Source organism: Contarinia nasturtii, unplaced genomic scaffold, assembly GCF_009176525.2.
Source record: "Contarinia nasturtii isolate CC-2019 unplaced genomic scaffold, AAFC_CNas_1.1 Cnas_scaffold_695, whole genome shotgun sequence".
NCBI lineage: Eukaryota > Metazoa > Arthropoda > Insecta > Diptera > Cecidomyiidae > Contarinia > Contarinia nasturtii.
The window spans coordinates 11,941,442-11,957,636 of record NW_022198046.1 but is presented as its reverse complement, the minus strand read 5'-3'; the positions used below and the strand labels follow the sequence as shown (position 1 = coordinate 11,957,636).

At 34.0% G+C, this 16,195-nt stretch overlaps 3 protein-coding genes and 1 long non-coding RNA gene across 6 annotated transcripts; 1 reads left to right on the top strand and 3 right to left on the bottom strand.

The window, feature by feature from the left end:
• Positions 1-11: 11 nt before the first annotated feature.
• Positions 12-2,355, bottom strand: LOC116341359 (sphingomyelin phosphodiesterase-like). The gene is made up of 6 exons (XM_031768367.1): positions 2,146-2,355; positions 1,558-2,084; positions 1,321-1,493; positions 826-1,265; positions 438-732; positions 12-303 (listed from the first exon to the last, which is right to left on the bottom strand). Exons 1-6 carry the CDS (start codon positions 2,303-2,305, stop codon positions 48-50), a joined length of 1,851 nt encoding a protein of 616 aa, XP_031624227.1. The 5' UTR covers positions 2,306-2,355; the 3' UTR covers positions 12-47.
• A 1,004-nt stretch (positions 2,356-3,359) lies between these two features.
• Positions 3,360-6,838, bottom strand: LOC116341358 (transmembrane 9 superfamily member 4). The gene is made up of 10 exons (XM_031768366.1): positions 6,629-6,838; positions 6,099-6,487; positions 5,860-6,015; positions 5,678-5,789; positions 5,248-5,617; positions 5,050-5,177; positions 4,689-4,978; positions 4,426-4,609; positions 3,963-4,101; positions 3,360-3,896 (listed from the first exon to the last, which is right to left on the bottom strand). Exons 1-10 carry the CDS (start codon positions 6,638-6,640, stop codon positions 3,796-3,798), a joined length of 1,881 nt encoding a protein of 626 aa, XP_031624226.1. The 5' UTR covers positions 6,641-6,838; the 3' UTR covers positions 3,360-3,795.
• Positions 6,839-7,034: 196 nt separating this feature from the next.
• On the bottom strand, positions 7,035-15,515 carry LOC116341357 (DNA topoisomerase 3-alpha). 3 transcript variants are annotated; one of them, XM_031768363.1, is made up of 11 exons: positions 13,151-13,223; positions 10,370-10,906; positions 9,904-10,309; positions 9,480-9,795; positions 9,278-9,417; positions 9,103-9,221; positions 8,788-9,040; positions 8,441-8,696; positions 7,795-8,373; positions 7,379-7,584; positions 7,035-7,310 (listed from the first exon to the last, which is right to left on the bottom strand). In XM_031768363.1, exons 2-11 carry the CDS (start codon positions 10,778-10,780, stop codon positions 7,228-7,230), a joined length of 2,769 nt encoding a protein of 922 aa, XP_031624223.1. In that variant the 5' UTR covers positions 10,781-10,906; positions 13,151-13,223; the 3' UTR covers positions 7,035-7,227. The 3 variants fall into 3 exon arrangements, with proteins under 3 accessions (XP_031624223.1, XP_031624222.1, XP_031624224.1); XM_031768362.1 differs by lacking the exon at positions 13,151-13,223 and adding an exon at positions 11,040-11,233; XM_031768364.1 differs by lacking the exons at positions 10,370-10,906; positions 13,151-13,223 and adding an exon at positions 15,344-15,515 and having other exon boundaries at positions 9,904-10,229.
• On the top strand, positions 14,392-15,017 carry LOC116341360. Its single transcript, XR_004201150.1, has 3 exons — positions 14,392-14,537; positions 14,592-14,640; positions 14,753-15,017. It is a non-coding gene; the product is annotated as an uncharacterized LOC116341360 (long non-coding RNA).
• Positions 15,516-16,195: the final 680 nt, after the last annotated feature.

The following is a 16,195-nucleotide window of genomic DNA, read 5'->3' as shown; positions in this document are numbered from 1 at the left end:
TTGTGGTTAATTTTTTAAAAATTAAAAATTTGAATCATATTTTGAAGTTAAGTAAAACGGCAGCATATCGTCGTCAAAACATAAAGACTATAAATCCAAATACAAACTATGCTTAATTGTTGCAAAGGTTCTGCATGTGCATTCATTGGGGTCAAATCTGGGCCGGTTTCATGTGGTATTGTTTTTAAATCTGGACAGAGATGTGATTTATCATGGCTACGTCCACTTTTGGCCTGACACAATATGTCTCTTTTGCACTCAGTATCACATTCGGGTCGAAATGGTGATTGTTTCCAATAATTTCTGTAGGCACAAATAAACAAAATAATCGATTCATTGTTTAAAACTACGGACATTAAGAGTGAGACGAAGGATGACAAAATTCGTGTGTTGAACACTTTTATTAATGAACAAGCGAATAGAGGGGATTTCAATACCTGAAGTACAAATCAAATAAGTCATCATCATTTTCCATTCGTTTGATAAGACCATCCCAATCGATCGGTCGTAGCCCTTTCATCGAATATGCATGTTTTGCTGAATAAGATTTTCGCCAAATTGGATTATTGAGAATATTGGCCTCTTCTAAATCCAAAATCCACGTTTCATGGTCGACAACCATTCGAGTTGTATCATTGTGATCACCATCAATATAATAAATTCGATAACCGGGATTCAGATCCCAGTAACTAGTCAGCGATGGACCGACGTATGCAATATTTGTTGCACGACCTGTGTGCAAATTTTATTTGAAAAAAGAAAAAAAAATATTAATTAAAGGCCGGAAAATTAGAAATTATGGGTAAAATAAAGAACGACGATTACTTAAGTTTTTTGGGTCATAAAATACTTCAAACTCGTCAAAATGTGTGTGTCCAAAAAATTGAGCAGCAACAGTATTCTCGAATCGTGCTATAATGTCATAATAATTGTGAGACCATATTCTCAAGCAGTCTTGATTGCCTGGTGGAATGTGCCCGATTATATGCACTTTCTCATTGGCATTTTCGGCCGATTGCAGTTCATTTATGAGCCATTCTAATTCTTCGGACGGATCTTTTGACTCCGTGAGCAGCCAAAAGTTCAAATTGGAACAAACATTCATATTTAACGAGATTATTCGAAGACCATGTCGTACTAATGTTGAATAAAACGCTCCTTTTCGCAACGTTCGTGAGGTATTTATTGATAACCAACGACTCCACAGTGTATCGATATCGTTATAAAATAAAGATATCGAACTATCTTGATTTGATGTTGGAAAACTGAAAAACTAACGATTAAAAATTCAATAATTATTGAAAAAATGCAGTCGCTTACAAATTGGCTGGTGCTCGTTCATGATTGCCGATTGCTGGGAAAACTTTTATTCCTGGCAGTTTTTCGGATACCAATATGATAGTTTCTTCGATGACATTCATTAATTCTACGTTTGTTTGAATCCACACGTCATGTGGCACGACATCTCCCGTCCAAATTACGTAATCAATATCCTGTAAGTAATATTAGAGTATTGACATTTGCGAGATCATGGTTCATTTCTATAAATAGGTTTACCTTATGTGTTTCCATAATGTGATTCAAAAAATGTTCGATAGTTCGTGTTGGTAAATCACATCTATAATCGCCCCATTTCCCTGCGGCGGAATAAGTTGAATTTGCTTGGCCGTCGGTTTCACGGCAACACAACGGCTCATTGCAGGCTGCATTAGAACCTTCTAAATACAGTGGATCCATATGTGTGTCGGAGATATGCAAAACTTTTAGTTTTGGTGCATTTTCTTTTGGCAATGGAATTTCCCTAACTTTTGGCTTTGGCAATGTTTTAAGTGAAACATTCCATGTATGTCTCTCATTTACAACACTTTCTTCACACATATCATCCAGAATAAAATAGCACACTTCAGATGAGGTCATATTCACTATTTTAGCCAGCCGTATAATCTCTTGGCCGAATAAACGGATGCCTAATTCACAAACATTCGGCGTTTGAATTTTTAAAGTGATGCATAATTTAATTCCAATTGTTAAAATTCGCTCATCACTCTCGCCGGCCTTTAAATAACGATTAAGCAATGCCACACCTGAAATATGTATGGATTCAATATTAGTTTATTTGATAAAATTACTCGGCTCTGCTTTTACCCCATTTGCAACTTTCACAGTAGTTACTCAATATGTCCGACGTATTGGACATCAAATCAACGTCATCTGATCCACCCAGCAAATATAGACCGTTAGTAACAGAAATGTTACTTCCTTTCAAAACAAATATTATAACAACTATTTTTAGCAGACACTTCATTATATTTTCAAATATTTATTATTTATGTTCACAGAGTTTGTTACTTCTATTCGGATGAAACTGATTTAATTTTTGTATTTGAAAATCTTCGTTTAAATATCGCTTCCGATTCGGGAAATTGCCACGATAATTACAGTGATTGTCCTTGTGATTAAATTTAATCGACACAAATCACGTATGAATAATTATTTTCAACTTAATTCAATATGACGAACAACGAATAGTGATGTTCAAAAAATTTCCATTCGCAAATGTAATATTGTGAAAAATTTCCAGTCTTAAAAGTTGTTGTTTTTATTGAAACCATGATCGATATGATACGCTTTGTGTAAACATGCACATCCTATTTTTAATTTCATCAATTATTTTCTGTAATACAAACAAATAGTACTATAAATAGAATATACCTCAAATAATCAATTTATATAAATGTTTAGTTAATTTTTATTTATCAGATTTATTTAATTTTTGTTTATTTCCGTTTTGTTTAAAAATTCTAACCAAGGAATTTGGATCGATCATACGGAGAACCTCAATTATCATCGAATGCGCCATTTAAAAGTCAATCACTAAATTATGCAACATTAATAAAATAACGAACAACTCAGCAAACTTTTAACTTAAAAATACAAAAAACTCTTTAGAAACAACAAAGTTCTTTTTTATCAGTAAAAATTTGTAAAATGATGAAAAAAAGAAAAAAATTATATATGATAAAACATTATATTGAAAAAAGCATTCCAACCAAATGCGAGCTCAAACTAAATAAAATGTCTTACGTCCGTAAGATGAACTTTTCCGCACTGTGATCCACGACATGCATTTATTATATATCGTTTGATGTAAAATTTAATTCACGAGAAAATTAAAAAAACGGTGACCGATTAAACTTTTACAACAAATGTGTGGCTCCAAACTAAATTCATTTTAAACTTATTTAGTATTATGTGGACGTCAAATAATTTCCATTAAAATTGTGCAGGATAGAAACCACCTGAAAAAAATATTAATAATACTTATGGGTATCTTAGTAAAAAAAAGAAGATTCAACGAATTCGTTTATTAAAAATTTCTTTATTATTCATCTTCAACTTGGCATAGCATAACAAATTGAATGAAACTCTTATTTTCATTAAATTCAGTTTTGGAAATGGAAAGACAAATTATAAATCTTATGGGTTTGTCTCTCAGATTAGCTATGAATTAGTATACTCCATATTGGTCACAAATTATTACAATAAACTGTTTTAAACTTTTCCGTTTTAAATCACACTTTATCGATTATATTAATATGCGCCTTAAACGAATGCTATAGATTTTTCTTTTCTTTCCTTTTTACTTAAACTTATTAACTAAAATGATCAGTATTAGAGAACAAGAAAAATAAATGATGTAAGCTCTCAATTCCAATGTGAGAATGTTGAAACTGCTTCATACATAAAGTAAACTATTTGATTGCAAATTGAATGAAAAGAATGTCTCTTGAACATTTAATCGATTTTGACTGCTCCGTAAATTTTACGAATGAAACTATATGCGGCAAAGAATCCAATTGATCCAGTTAGCAGCCAGAATGTGAGAACCATCAAACCTATAAAAGTAACATCAGAATTGATTAGAATTGAGTGAAAGTGAATAAACAAATCAATTTAATTACCCGTATAGCCCAAATAGAGTAGAGTCGGTATGAATTCTGTAATCGATAACTTTGTGAAGAAGTAAAATATGCTATACACAAAAATATAGACAGCTGATCCACCGGACACCATGAATGATCGCCACCACCACCGATAATCCTGCAATAAAAACACACGTTAGATAAGTAAAGTTCATATTTGTTCAGTGAAAACCAGTAATATAATACATATACATCAGGAGGAGGAACGGTGGGGAGGAAAGTGAGAAAGAGGAGAGCGCTAAAGAGGGAAAGTATTTTTTGGTGAAAAAAACTATCTTTTTTCATAAAAATTTCTTTTTTGGATAAAAACATGTTTCTCTTTTCTTAAAGAGGTGATCCTCTACAGCGATCTCTTCCTCCTCACCATTCCTACTTCTCAGAGGAACAATCCATGATGTTTTCAGACATCTTGAATCGAATACAATCTCTGGTAAAAACGTACCTCTCCACATAGCTGGAAATACGTCATAACGATAGAAATTTGGCCACAGCTCACTACCAAAATGCAAAACACCAAGAAAAGGAATCCAAACAGATAGTAGAATTGATTTTGCCAAATGGCGGTGAATACAAAGAACAATTCAATGAATACGGCTCCAAATGGTAAAATTCCAGCCATCATCACACTGAAATCAAATGAAATAACACGAACATTTGGAAAAACACTTCTAAACCATGCATTTGCGTAGTTCATTGACAACTTACCAAAGCGGTAGACTCATGTACCATTGTTGTGTCGGCACTTGCCGTGGAATCATATTTGTTCGAACTGGATGTTGATACGGATGTTTACGATAGCCAAAATAGTAGCCCAAATACACTAATGGCACCGAAATTCCGAACCATAAACACAACAACGAAATCATTGTACTAAATGGAACGGCGCCGCTTGAATGCTTGTCCCAAATGAAAAAGTTCAAGAAAAAGCACGTTCCGAATACAATTCCTGGATATAGTGTTGCTGTTAAAAATGCTCCCCGCTTCCATTCACGGCCCTTCATTATGAAAATCATTTCAAGATTAGTTTCTTTACTTCTGAGCACCTTATTTTCTGTTTCAATGTTACCTTCATTGTTTTATACAAACGAGCAGAAAAGTAACCAGCGATTAAGCCCATAATTACGTACAAAAAGATGCCCGATGTCATCAAAGCGCCGCGTGATGCTGGTGACAACATGCCCAACATAGCAACAACTGAACATACAAGAAAGACATGATTTTTTTCGTATCATTTGATAGAGAGATCAAGTAACAAAATACTCACAGATCGTAATCAGTGCCATGAAAAATATTTGAATACCACTTCCAACAACGGCGGCAAACAATCTCGGATGTTTGGGTGGTCGAAATACATCGCCATGAACTAATTTCCAACCGGTTTCTTCCAATGTGTCTTCGTAATTGTCATCAGTATTATACCGTGCGATGTCTCGACGCAATGTTCTGATCATAATCATCGTTAGAATTCCAGACAAGAAAAATACCACGACCAACGAATTGATGATGCTAAACCAGTGAATTTGTACATCGCTCATGGCCAAATATGTATCCCAACGTGATGCCCAGCTCACAGCTGACTCCTTCCATTCCACCGAATATGTGAAATATAGTTGATTGTTTGCATCCGGAACCACCTAAATTATATTCAATTCATGAATGTACTTTCTCGCATCATTTGTTACTTGAATTCTTACAATTTGTGGCTTTGATGTGTCTGGAAAATTGCATGTATCGCCTTCGAATTTAATATCACTCACTGAAACCGACATTGGCTCCACCTCGAATCCAACTACTCGATACTTATCTCTGTGAACATAACGGAAATCGTAAAATTTTTATGATATGTTCTGGAATATAAATTTAGATAAGAGCTTACTTTGTGTGCATGTGATAGGACAATATGAATTTCAAATGATTGTTTATGTATGTGTTGTCCTTTACAACTTGACCAAGACGATAGCCGTGTTCGAATTGTAGTTCTTTTGTTTCCGGATTAAACACTCGCGTCGCAACTGGCAAATTATCAACCAATCTTAAGAAAATCAATCGAAAAAAACATATTTGTTATAGTTCATCTGTGACATGTATCTCCGACACCAAATTTAAACAACTTACAAATGCACATAGTATTCATGATGGATGCGTTCGGACACTTTGCTCGATTGTTCATTGTTCCAATTCAATGGTTGATCTTTTCGATTGCAGAGTAATTTACAATTTATATTTTCGGCCATTCGTACTTCATACGGTGTGTTTACAATTCGATCGCCACGCAATACTTCACCCAAATTCTCCGATTTGTAAATAATCGTACCATTTTTCGGTAAGCAAAAATGTAACGAGTAATATTCATATGGCAGCTGTGTTCGTGTGCTGGTCATTTTAACTGCTTTCACCATAATCGGTTGACCCTTGACAAATTCAACCGGAGCAACGCCCGGAACATAAAATGTAAGCACCTTATTTACATTTTGACAAATGCAAAACAACGACAATAGGATTAACTGGAATAAAAATGAGAAAATTTAGCACAAAATTCACCGTTTCATTTAATATTGACACATCAATATGCACAATCTGTGCAAATACACATCATTAATTGGCTACGTAAATGCTTAAGATTCGTTTGTCTTTCATATACTCACCTTAAACTGCATGATTTATTTGTTCTTATGCACTACAATCTAATTTTCAACTATATGTTACAATCAGATTTTAAGAACGCTTCTTAAACCTTGAAAAATTATACATTTATTGCGGATGTTGATTCATTTTTGCGCTCGAAATGTACATCTATACCCTTTTTTTGTCTACGACGACGAACAAGATTTCTTCGTATATTGTTTTACGTTGACGTTTCTACTGATACTGTGATTCAACAGAAAATAGACAGATGTTTCATGGTATTGAATGTATGCGTGACATATTGTCAATGTGCTAGTTCATGAATCTCTCACCGAATGCGATTCAAATAAATGGCGGCGCATTCAAAATTTCGTTTAGTCGATTCTGTATTAAATAACCTCATTACAAAAATAAAAGGCAAGTAGGTTATTCCATTGAATCTATCAACTGTTTATTTAAGAAAATTATTCTAATAACAATTAAATCAAATTTTAATCTGCTGCATGTATTTGACAGTTCAGAGCAAATACGAACATTCGGTATAACTTCGACGAGATTTTTTTTTCAAAAATGACTGTATATACAACTGGTATAATAATAAAAACTGGATCGATTCTTTTTAATAATTAAACTGATTTAGCCGCGGGCATTTAACCCGTGTGTGCCCTTCCTGTTTGCAATTTCCACATTTACGTTTCCGTGCTGTAAAAATTGAAATTGTTTAAGCATACTAAGTATTGAGAACAGCTGTAAAACCTTGAAAGTCGTACCTTGAGCTTGGCCTTGACCAGTTCCACCTTGATTTCGTGTAACATTGCTGGTTGACGTGCTTGCGCCTCCAGAACCAAATCGTTGTCCTGCGAATGATGTGTTTTGTGGTGATGCATCTGCCCATTCGAAAAAGTTACAGGCCGGTTGCTTTGGGCATTTGTAAAACTGTCGACCTTTATTCGGACCATCTTTTTTCACTGTCAATCTGTGGAATAAAATCATTAATTTTTAATCGAAACGTTGAAAACTCCTTTTTTCAGCTGCTGTTCACAGTATCTGGTTAACATCGATTGGCGCCGTCTTGGCCATTAGTTTATTTCCAGTCCGGTGAATGACTACCGTGAGCAGCAGTTACTGGGTAATCTAATCTTAAAGATTTGAAGACACCTTGAGCTCTCACAAAAATAATACTTACGATATTGCCGGTTGATTGCATCCTGAGCACTTAACATTTCCTGGACTTCTGAATGTCTGATTTTGTTGTGGATTAGGCAACGGCGGTCTATTGCTTGGCGGTTGATTATTTTGTGGTTGTGCATAAGTACTTGGGTTTGTTGGTGTTGTTCGATTTATTTGACTTCGATTTGCTGGATTTGGTTCTCCTCGAAGACTTGACGGATTTATATCTAATATAACACGTAAACTGCTGTCGCATAAAATACAACTTTTATACGATCGATCGTTGTCATCAATGAGTGATGGATTGAGCATGGCCAACATATTATTACTCTTAAATTTTATCACAATTTGTTTGTTGCCATTTCTGCATTTGTTGCATTCATTGTTTTCGATTTTAATTTCCTTAATCACATCGGCCAGCCATATGACATGAGTACATTCCGGTTTGCCCATACAAGTGAAGAAAAATCCATTGTTGTCTTTCTTTGCTCTCAAGCACATGTAGTACTTATTACATTTTGGACACTTGAAAATTGGCTCAATGGTTGGCACCGACATATTTGCAGCTGGTGCTGCTTGAGGCACTGCTTGTAATCTTTGATTTTAAAACATTCAGATAAAACATCGTTTTAATCTTCTTTTGTTTCTTTCGAATTTCTTACCTGTTTGCTAGTGAAGCATCAATCGCTTCTATTCTGTCTGTTATTACGCGATATGCTTCTTTGTATTTCTCAATTTGTTCTCGCAGCACTTCGTCTGGTCTACGGTGACCGGTACAAATACTTTTCAAATCTCTTTCAAGTCCTGCTCTTAATTCAGGATAAGCCAGTGGCAATTCAACTGAGTCATATCCTTCAACCAAACCCATTCCGAGAGTACCCGGTACCAAGTAACCATTTTCAATTTCTCCAATATAACCTGTGGAAAAAGAATCAAATTGGTGACGAATCAGTAATTGAGGCTATTGCAGTCCATTGTGCAACATTGCCAAATCATTTCAAAGAATTACCTCTTGTTTTAATGGTATTAATGTGTTCAGCGTGTGTGGCATCTGTTCCAATTCCGTTTTTGTCCATAAGCGCAATCAAGTCAGCTTCAGTAAGTAGGTTCGGTGGCGATGTGGAACCTTCCGGCATCGATAGTTCGGTCGGTTCGAATGTGTTGCCCACCTGATAGTTATGAATCTCTTTCGAATTCCACTTTTCATAAATATACACATCCAAATAGTTTCTCTCATGAATGCAGAGACCAGTTGCTGTAAACTATAAAGCAAAACCGCACTTAGTAATCAAATTATGACTGATGTATTTGTGCTTCAATTAACCTGTTCGTTTGCAATGACTGCTTTTACTGTCGTTTCAGAACCAGTTGCATCTCTACTCACACAGGCCAAAAAATGACGGCAAATTAATTCGTATACGCGTTTCTCATTGCCCTGCAAATCTAAAGTTGGATGATTATAAAGAAAAAATCTTCATAAAACATGTCAAACTACATGCCTGTCGCCAATTTCAGTGGATGAATCGGTGGATGCGCTTGATCCGATTTTTTGCCATTTCGAGGATTTGGACTCCAATCAATTACTCTCTGTGCAAAATTGCCCCAATCTGGATGATTTAAATGATTATTTACCAGTTTTCTGTAATGTAAAATGTCATTTGGTGAAGTTTTTGAATCTCCAAAAAATCACAATGTACTTACTTAAGATCAATGTCACCGGAAAACATATTCGTTTCAGTTCTTGGATAGCTGATGATACCATTACTGTATAGCTTTTCAGCTATTGTCATCGTTTCCTTGGCGCTCAGTTTTAGTTTTCGGGATCCAAGCTTTTCCAATTCAATTGTATCCATCGCTTGAGGTCGCCATTTATTTTTCGGTTTTTGTGTTACTTCCACCACTTTGGCGGTGGGTCCACTTTGACATATCATCAAAAATGCTTCACAACTGTTTTTATCAAATAATCGATGTCGATCCCAGTTGTATTCCACTGTTAAGTCGTTCAATGTGTGCGTTACTGAAAACAAAAATCAATTTAGATTAGAATTCAGTAAGCAATTAGAAAAAGATGGACTGTGGCAGTGAAAAAAGCGTCGAATATTTTAAAATGAATATCATCTCATACATTTTAGCTTCCAAAATGATCGCGGTATGAATTTTTCGATGTCGTTGAAGCGGCGTGCCACAAATCCCAATGTTGGTATTTGACAGCTGCCGTATGAAACGAGCCTTTTTTCAATTATAGCTGGAAAAACGCGTTGATATCGTAAAGTTTGAAACCGTGTAAATGCCGCTCCAATTCTCAAGTCAAGCTCTGTTCGAACGTCGACAGCTTGACTTTGTCGAATATCAGGCTCGCACACATTGTTCAATGCACGATATATAGCGGCCGATGTGATCTCCGAAAATCGAGCCCGAAACACTTTGATATTTGGTTTGACTGCTCTGCATGTGTCAATGATTTCAAAACCAATATTTTCTCCTTCTCGATCGCAATCCGTCCACACAATCAAGCCGTGACAACTTCGAATCTACAAATAAATTTTTTATTTGAATGAAATGATCAATTTAGTAATAGATCTTAATCTTACCTCACGTTCTAACGTCTTTTGGATTTTTACATAATTTTCTGGACACAATTTGACGACGGGGGCATCAAACAAGCTGATCGGATCACATGATTGCCATTGTTTGTATACATCGATGAAATCGTATGATAGTAAATGACCAGATACGGATGTCATCACCATGTCTGTCTGGGCTCCCTTGAAATTCACTTGAAATGAATAGAGTTTGTTGAATGGCGATAAACCTTCTGTGCGTCTTGAATTGCCATTTGACAGAAGTGCAGCAATCGACTTTGCCGCATCATTTTTCTCAGCAACATTCAAATATTTCATTATTGCTCCCGATGTTTTACAATAATTTCGCACATTCACAAATGATTTGTCACATTTCACACTTAATTGATTATAACGAACGATGATATTCCAGCGTAACATAGAAATAATATGCGATCAACAGATTGTTTGTAAACACATATTTATAGTGACGTTGAAATTTTGAGGTTATGTGCACCAAACCAACTGTCAAATTCCTTGCCGCTATTGTGAATTACCCAAGTAGCACTACAAAAAGGAAAATTACAAAGTAAAAGACCGCCAGTCACAAGAATGCAAAAATATACTATTTATGAAAACTAGATCTATATAAATCGGATTTATTTTATCAAAATCGATACATTGAACTGGATTAAATTACCTCTGTTCCAACGAAAACCATAACAAATTTAAAAAAAAAGCGGAAACAAAGTTGAACGATCTGCAAATGATTATTTGTTTTCTCTCTTGACCACACAAATAGAATTTCATGAATGAGCATGACTCTGTGGTTGTTTACGTTGTCTAGCTAAATCTTGTCCAGCTAAACAAAAAAAACTGAATTGGAAACAGAAACAATGTCTGTTTTCAAAGGGAAAACTAGCTTTTTGATAAATAAAGTGAGAAAGAAAAAAAACTGTGTGGAAATATTATTCATGTTTGAAGGATTTCTAAAATATGCGAATTTCCTCTTCCGAATAACAAATATGTTTGACTTTGTTTGTTTGTTTGTTATTTTTTAAAAGTTAATTTCTTTGCATCACACCATTTTATCAAACCGTTCGCTTGAAATATTTTGTATGCTGCATGTTTTTGCTGCACCTCAATAATTCAATCATGATTTCCGCGCGCACAAACTGCTAGATGCGATTGATGTTTGCGTCAATCACAATCTAAACAGTGAAAACAAAAATTCAAAATGAAACCGAACATGTAAATTAAGGTGGCCCACAAAAGAATAAGTATTTAATTTTCAACATTCCAGGCTGCTTTTATTATGTTCGGGGCTTAAAAACACGATATGGATCTTTACTTTGTTCAATTGGAAAACCCAGGCGCTACAAACCCATTCGGTAAATTCCTCGACGGGCCATTTTGGAAGCACAATCGCTTCGTCGACACTCTCTTTTAAAACGTTTAGTTCATTTATGTTCATTGAAGCGACAGGATGGCAGTTCTCAAGTTAGGTAATTGCTATTGAATTTATTTGAGTTATTTTAATTGAGTGTTGACAGAGTTATAGATCTATCGAAATCGAGCCACATTTTATCAATCGAAAAGTGTTTTATTTTGTTGATTTATTGCATGTGTGTAACGGCATTTATCTGTTATTTTTCAACTCCCAATAAAAACTTTTACTTCGGTCAAGTCGTTCATTAAGTCCAACTGTAATTTGAACTTGAACGAAAATTTTTGCAATATTTGCTTAACAATACAGACATTTGACTTTGTTGTGAGTGTGTGTGCGGTCTATTGTTCCAGTACATGACTAATAAATCAAGTGCCAATTAGATTTATATGATCAAAAGCAATATAATTGTGCAGCAATATCAGTGGCGCTTGTTTTTGCCTGATAGTAAAAGTTTACGTGTTTCGTTTAGCTGCGGCGCTCGAGACGTTTTAGGCTCGGTTTGAAATGAAAATCGTTCAATTTACAATGTATCACTTTCAGGCCTCGCATACATTTGTTGATTATACTGTGTTAAGAAATGAAAATTGATATTGACCAAGCACTGAACACAGGCACTGAATTATTTAATCGAGAAAACATGTGAAAAAACCGCGAAACAATTGAGCAATTGTCAAAATATTTGGCACTTGAGCAATACAATTTTTTCCGAAAAGTCCGAAACATCACGAAGTAGAATACCGGAGTTCACTGACTCTTCTCTCTTTCTCTGTCGTTCATACATTTTCTTCATTTCATACATAACAATTCTGCTACTATGTGCATAACATTGTACAAGTGACAAATAACACTTTGGAATCGCTTATAAATTCAATCGCAACATTTAAAACAAATGCATCCCGTTTAGATGCTACAGTACGGATAAAGTACGATTCAATGAATGTTTATTGACGAACATTAGTTTGGAAAAAAAAATGGCGAACGCTTCCACATATATATTGAAACAGCCACACGAGGGGTCATTATCAATTTCATAGTATAAAATAGCGTCTCAGAGATGATTGCATTAATTGATATTTTTATGTTTACAAAAAAAAATGTTAAGCCGACTCAGGGCTTTGTAATTGCAATGCAATGCAAGCAAAAAATATTTTTTGTCATTCACTCAATTAAACCATAAAAAAAATGAGAATAAATGGTGAATTAGCAAACAAACTCAAACAACAAAAAAACACACAAAGGCAAAGTCGGATTTTTTCCAACACTCACAATTCTAACGAACAAAATAATATATTCGCTTGATTTTGATGAAAAGTCTATCGAATTTGATTTCTTACAAACACAAAATTACTTATAACATTTACTTTTCGTAAATAAAAAACACTTTTCACACAATATGAAAAACGTTTTAACCAAAGAAAAAATAAAATAAACGAAGCTATACGACGTTTTTCGACTGTGAATTTCTCTCTATCTGGCGATTTGTTGATTCGTTTCGTCGATATTATTCGTACACAGTCTCAAGAAATTGAACGCACACAAGCATACCAATGGTACCATACAGCTCGCACATGATACATGTATATATTTTCGTACAGAAAATGAATGTTATTAGCGGCCAATTGCTTTATGGCGGAATTTGAAACAAGGGTTAAGAATGAATGTACAATTTTTCCAAATATTTGGTTGAGATATGTCAACAGAAAGCCAACAAACACAGATATACATGTACATCATCGAAAATATTCAATCGAATAGTACTGGATACAAATTAAAAACTTTATTTGGTAACGCCAAAGACAAGTTTGAAAATTTGGATAAGTCTGTCATATATTCGGTTTTATGTTCGGATTGTGAAGAAAATTACACGGATCAATGTAACAGAGCGGTTTGTATTAGATACGGTGAACATTATAAACCTATACAATTTCGTGAAATTGGCAAATCAACAGCAGCCGATCATTTTATTAATAATGGACATAAATTAGCGGGTTTTAGACTCCTAAAACACGTACAAAACCAAAGATATTTGAATGCCACCGAAAACTTTAACATTTATAAGATAAGTGCAAACAGTATGAATATTCAAAATACACAGGTTCAATCAACTCTATTCGAACTAACAGCTGACTTGAAAACAGCTGATATTTTTTAAATGAAATCCTATTGCATGTATGACATCAAATATAAAATCACATGAAATATCCATGGCGAGCTATAATTGTAAAAGCGAGTATTTTCTTTATTTTTGCATTTTCAAACTTAGTAGACAATTGACATTGTTTTTTCAAAAAGTAAATCAGTTTCATTGTTAGCCTGTTACTCATCACGGTTGCTCGAAAACGTTTGCGTAATGCAAATAATTTCTAATAAAGCATAAATTTATTTACATCAGAATAAGTAGAAGATATACTTTCGTTTCATTTAATTATTTTTTTAAGAGTTAATTTCTTTGCACCACACCATCTTATTATTGCATTGCAATGAATCGAATTTGAACGAGATGATTAAATCATCACACACCTTGTAATTTTTTTATTTTTTAGTATTTATCATTGAAATAATAATGGTCCTTGGAGAATGTTAGTCTCCAGAAAGCATGGAATTCCGAATAATAATGGATAACTTTGAACAAGTTAATACTAAACTTGACGCAGTGCTGAAAAACCAAATAATTTTGAGCACCACTATAAAAGAGATGAAAAAACCCTAGAATTCATTCGAGCAAATATAAGGAACACCTTAATAAGCGTAAATATTTATTTATTTATTTAAATTTGATTTTATTAAAATAATTTTTTTTAGGTTATTGCCAGAACGAAGCAGCTCAGGCAAATTGTGGATCAGAAAGAAGGTAAACAGATCAAAGTAGAGTATTGATAGGATTATTTGATTGCTCTAAGGCTTTTTTGTTGAATTTCTCCAGAATTTAACAGTATTAATTAAATAATTTTTCGTTTGTATAGGACCTGCCCACCACGCTGAGCATTACGAATCACAACCTCACTTCGCTCCCCCAAACTATGCACCACAACAGCAATATCCACCTCAAGCAAGCTATAGCCAACAATTACGTCAGCCCTTCGACCAGTGACACCTGCTTATTCATTATAGTTTTCAAAGCCACCCCCCCCTCCCCTTCTGTCTGCCCAGCTATGATTGAGTCTTTTTCATTTCTTATCTTATAGCCAGCGCCAATGGAAATAAATCAGCTTTCTTGAAAAAAATTAAAATATTTGTGAAAAATAAAAATTACGTACGTAAAGTACATATTTTTTCTCATGCAAACGTTCATTTTTTATTTCTTTACCAGTACCAGTCTAGGATTAGAGAAAAAAAAATCAAATTTCACACACCACTTCAAAATGAACTTTATGGTATTGTTGAATTGTCCACACCAATCAATTTGAAATACAATGGAAATTGAGCAAGTAGTGGCGACTTATTTAATTTTGTTCATGCCGATCATTTGTATCACACATGATAAAAAATGACGGCAAATTAATTCACATGCGCGAGCCCGAAACACTTTGATATTTGGCTTGACCGCTCTGCATGTGTCAATGATTTCAAAACCAATATTTTCTCCTTCTCGATCGCAATCCATCCACACAATCAAGCCGTGACAACTTCGAATCTACAATTACATTTTTTTATTTGATTGATTTGTCACATTTCACACTAAATTGATTAAAACGAACGATGATATTCCAGCGTAACATCGAATAATATGAATGAAAACCAAATGAGTTTATTTTTTTTAAATAATATATATGTCTTTCTGTATTTCGTCTAAATGTTTTGCAATATAGCAAGATTAAATACAATTTGCCAAACAAACCACTGCTTCGATTAAGTTGTTTTTTTATTATTCTGTTTTTTTTTTATTATTTTATTTATTTAGAAAAATAGCTTCAAATAAAATGCAGGAATTTATCATAAAATATTACGACCTGAAGCAATTCGAGTACTTTAAGCTCTAATGTATTTTTTATTAATTTTTTTTAGTTCATTCGAAACATACACTGACTATAATTTCATGTTTTTCTTTGTTATAAAAAGTGTTTCGATTTTTTTTAAAAGAACGAATACTTACACTCTCATATTCGTTTTTTAAGAATTGATTATGTTATGTACTTTTAATTGACAGCAAATTTTAGAAATAGTTTCTTGTTGTTGTATTTTTTTGGTCAATCCATCCATTGGATTATATTTTCAATCAGTCAGATTGGTTATAAAGATTTGATTAATTTATACTAAATTTTTAACATTACATTGATATCACAAAGAGTCGAAAATTGAATTTAACAAAAATTAAACTTTCTTACTTGAATGCATTTCGTGACAACTCTGCGTCTCATCATCAGCATCACGACTGAAACGCTGGTGATGAGACGCAGAGTTGTCTC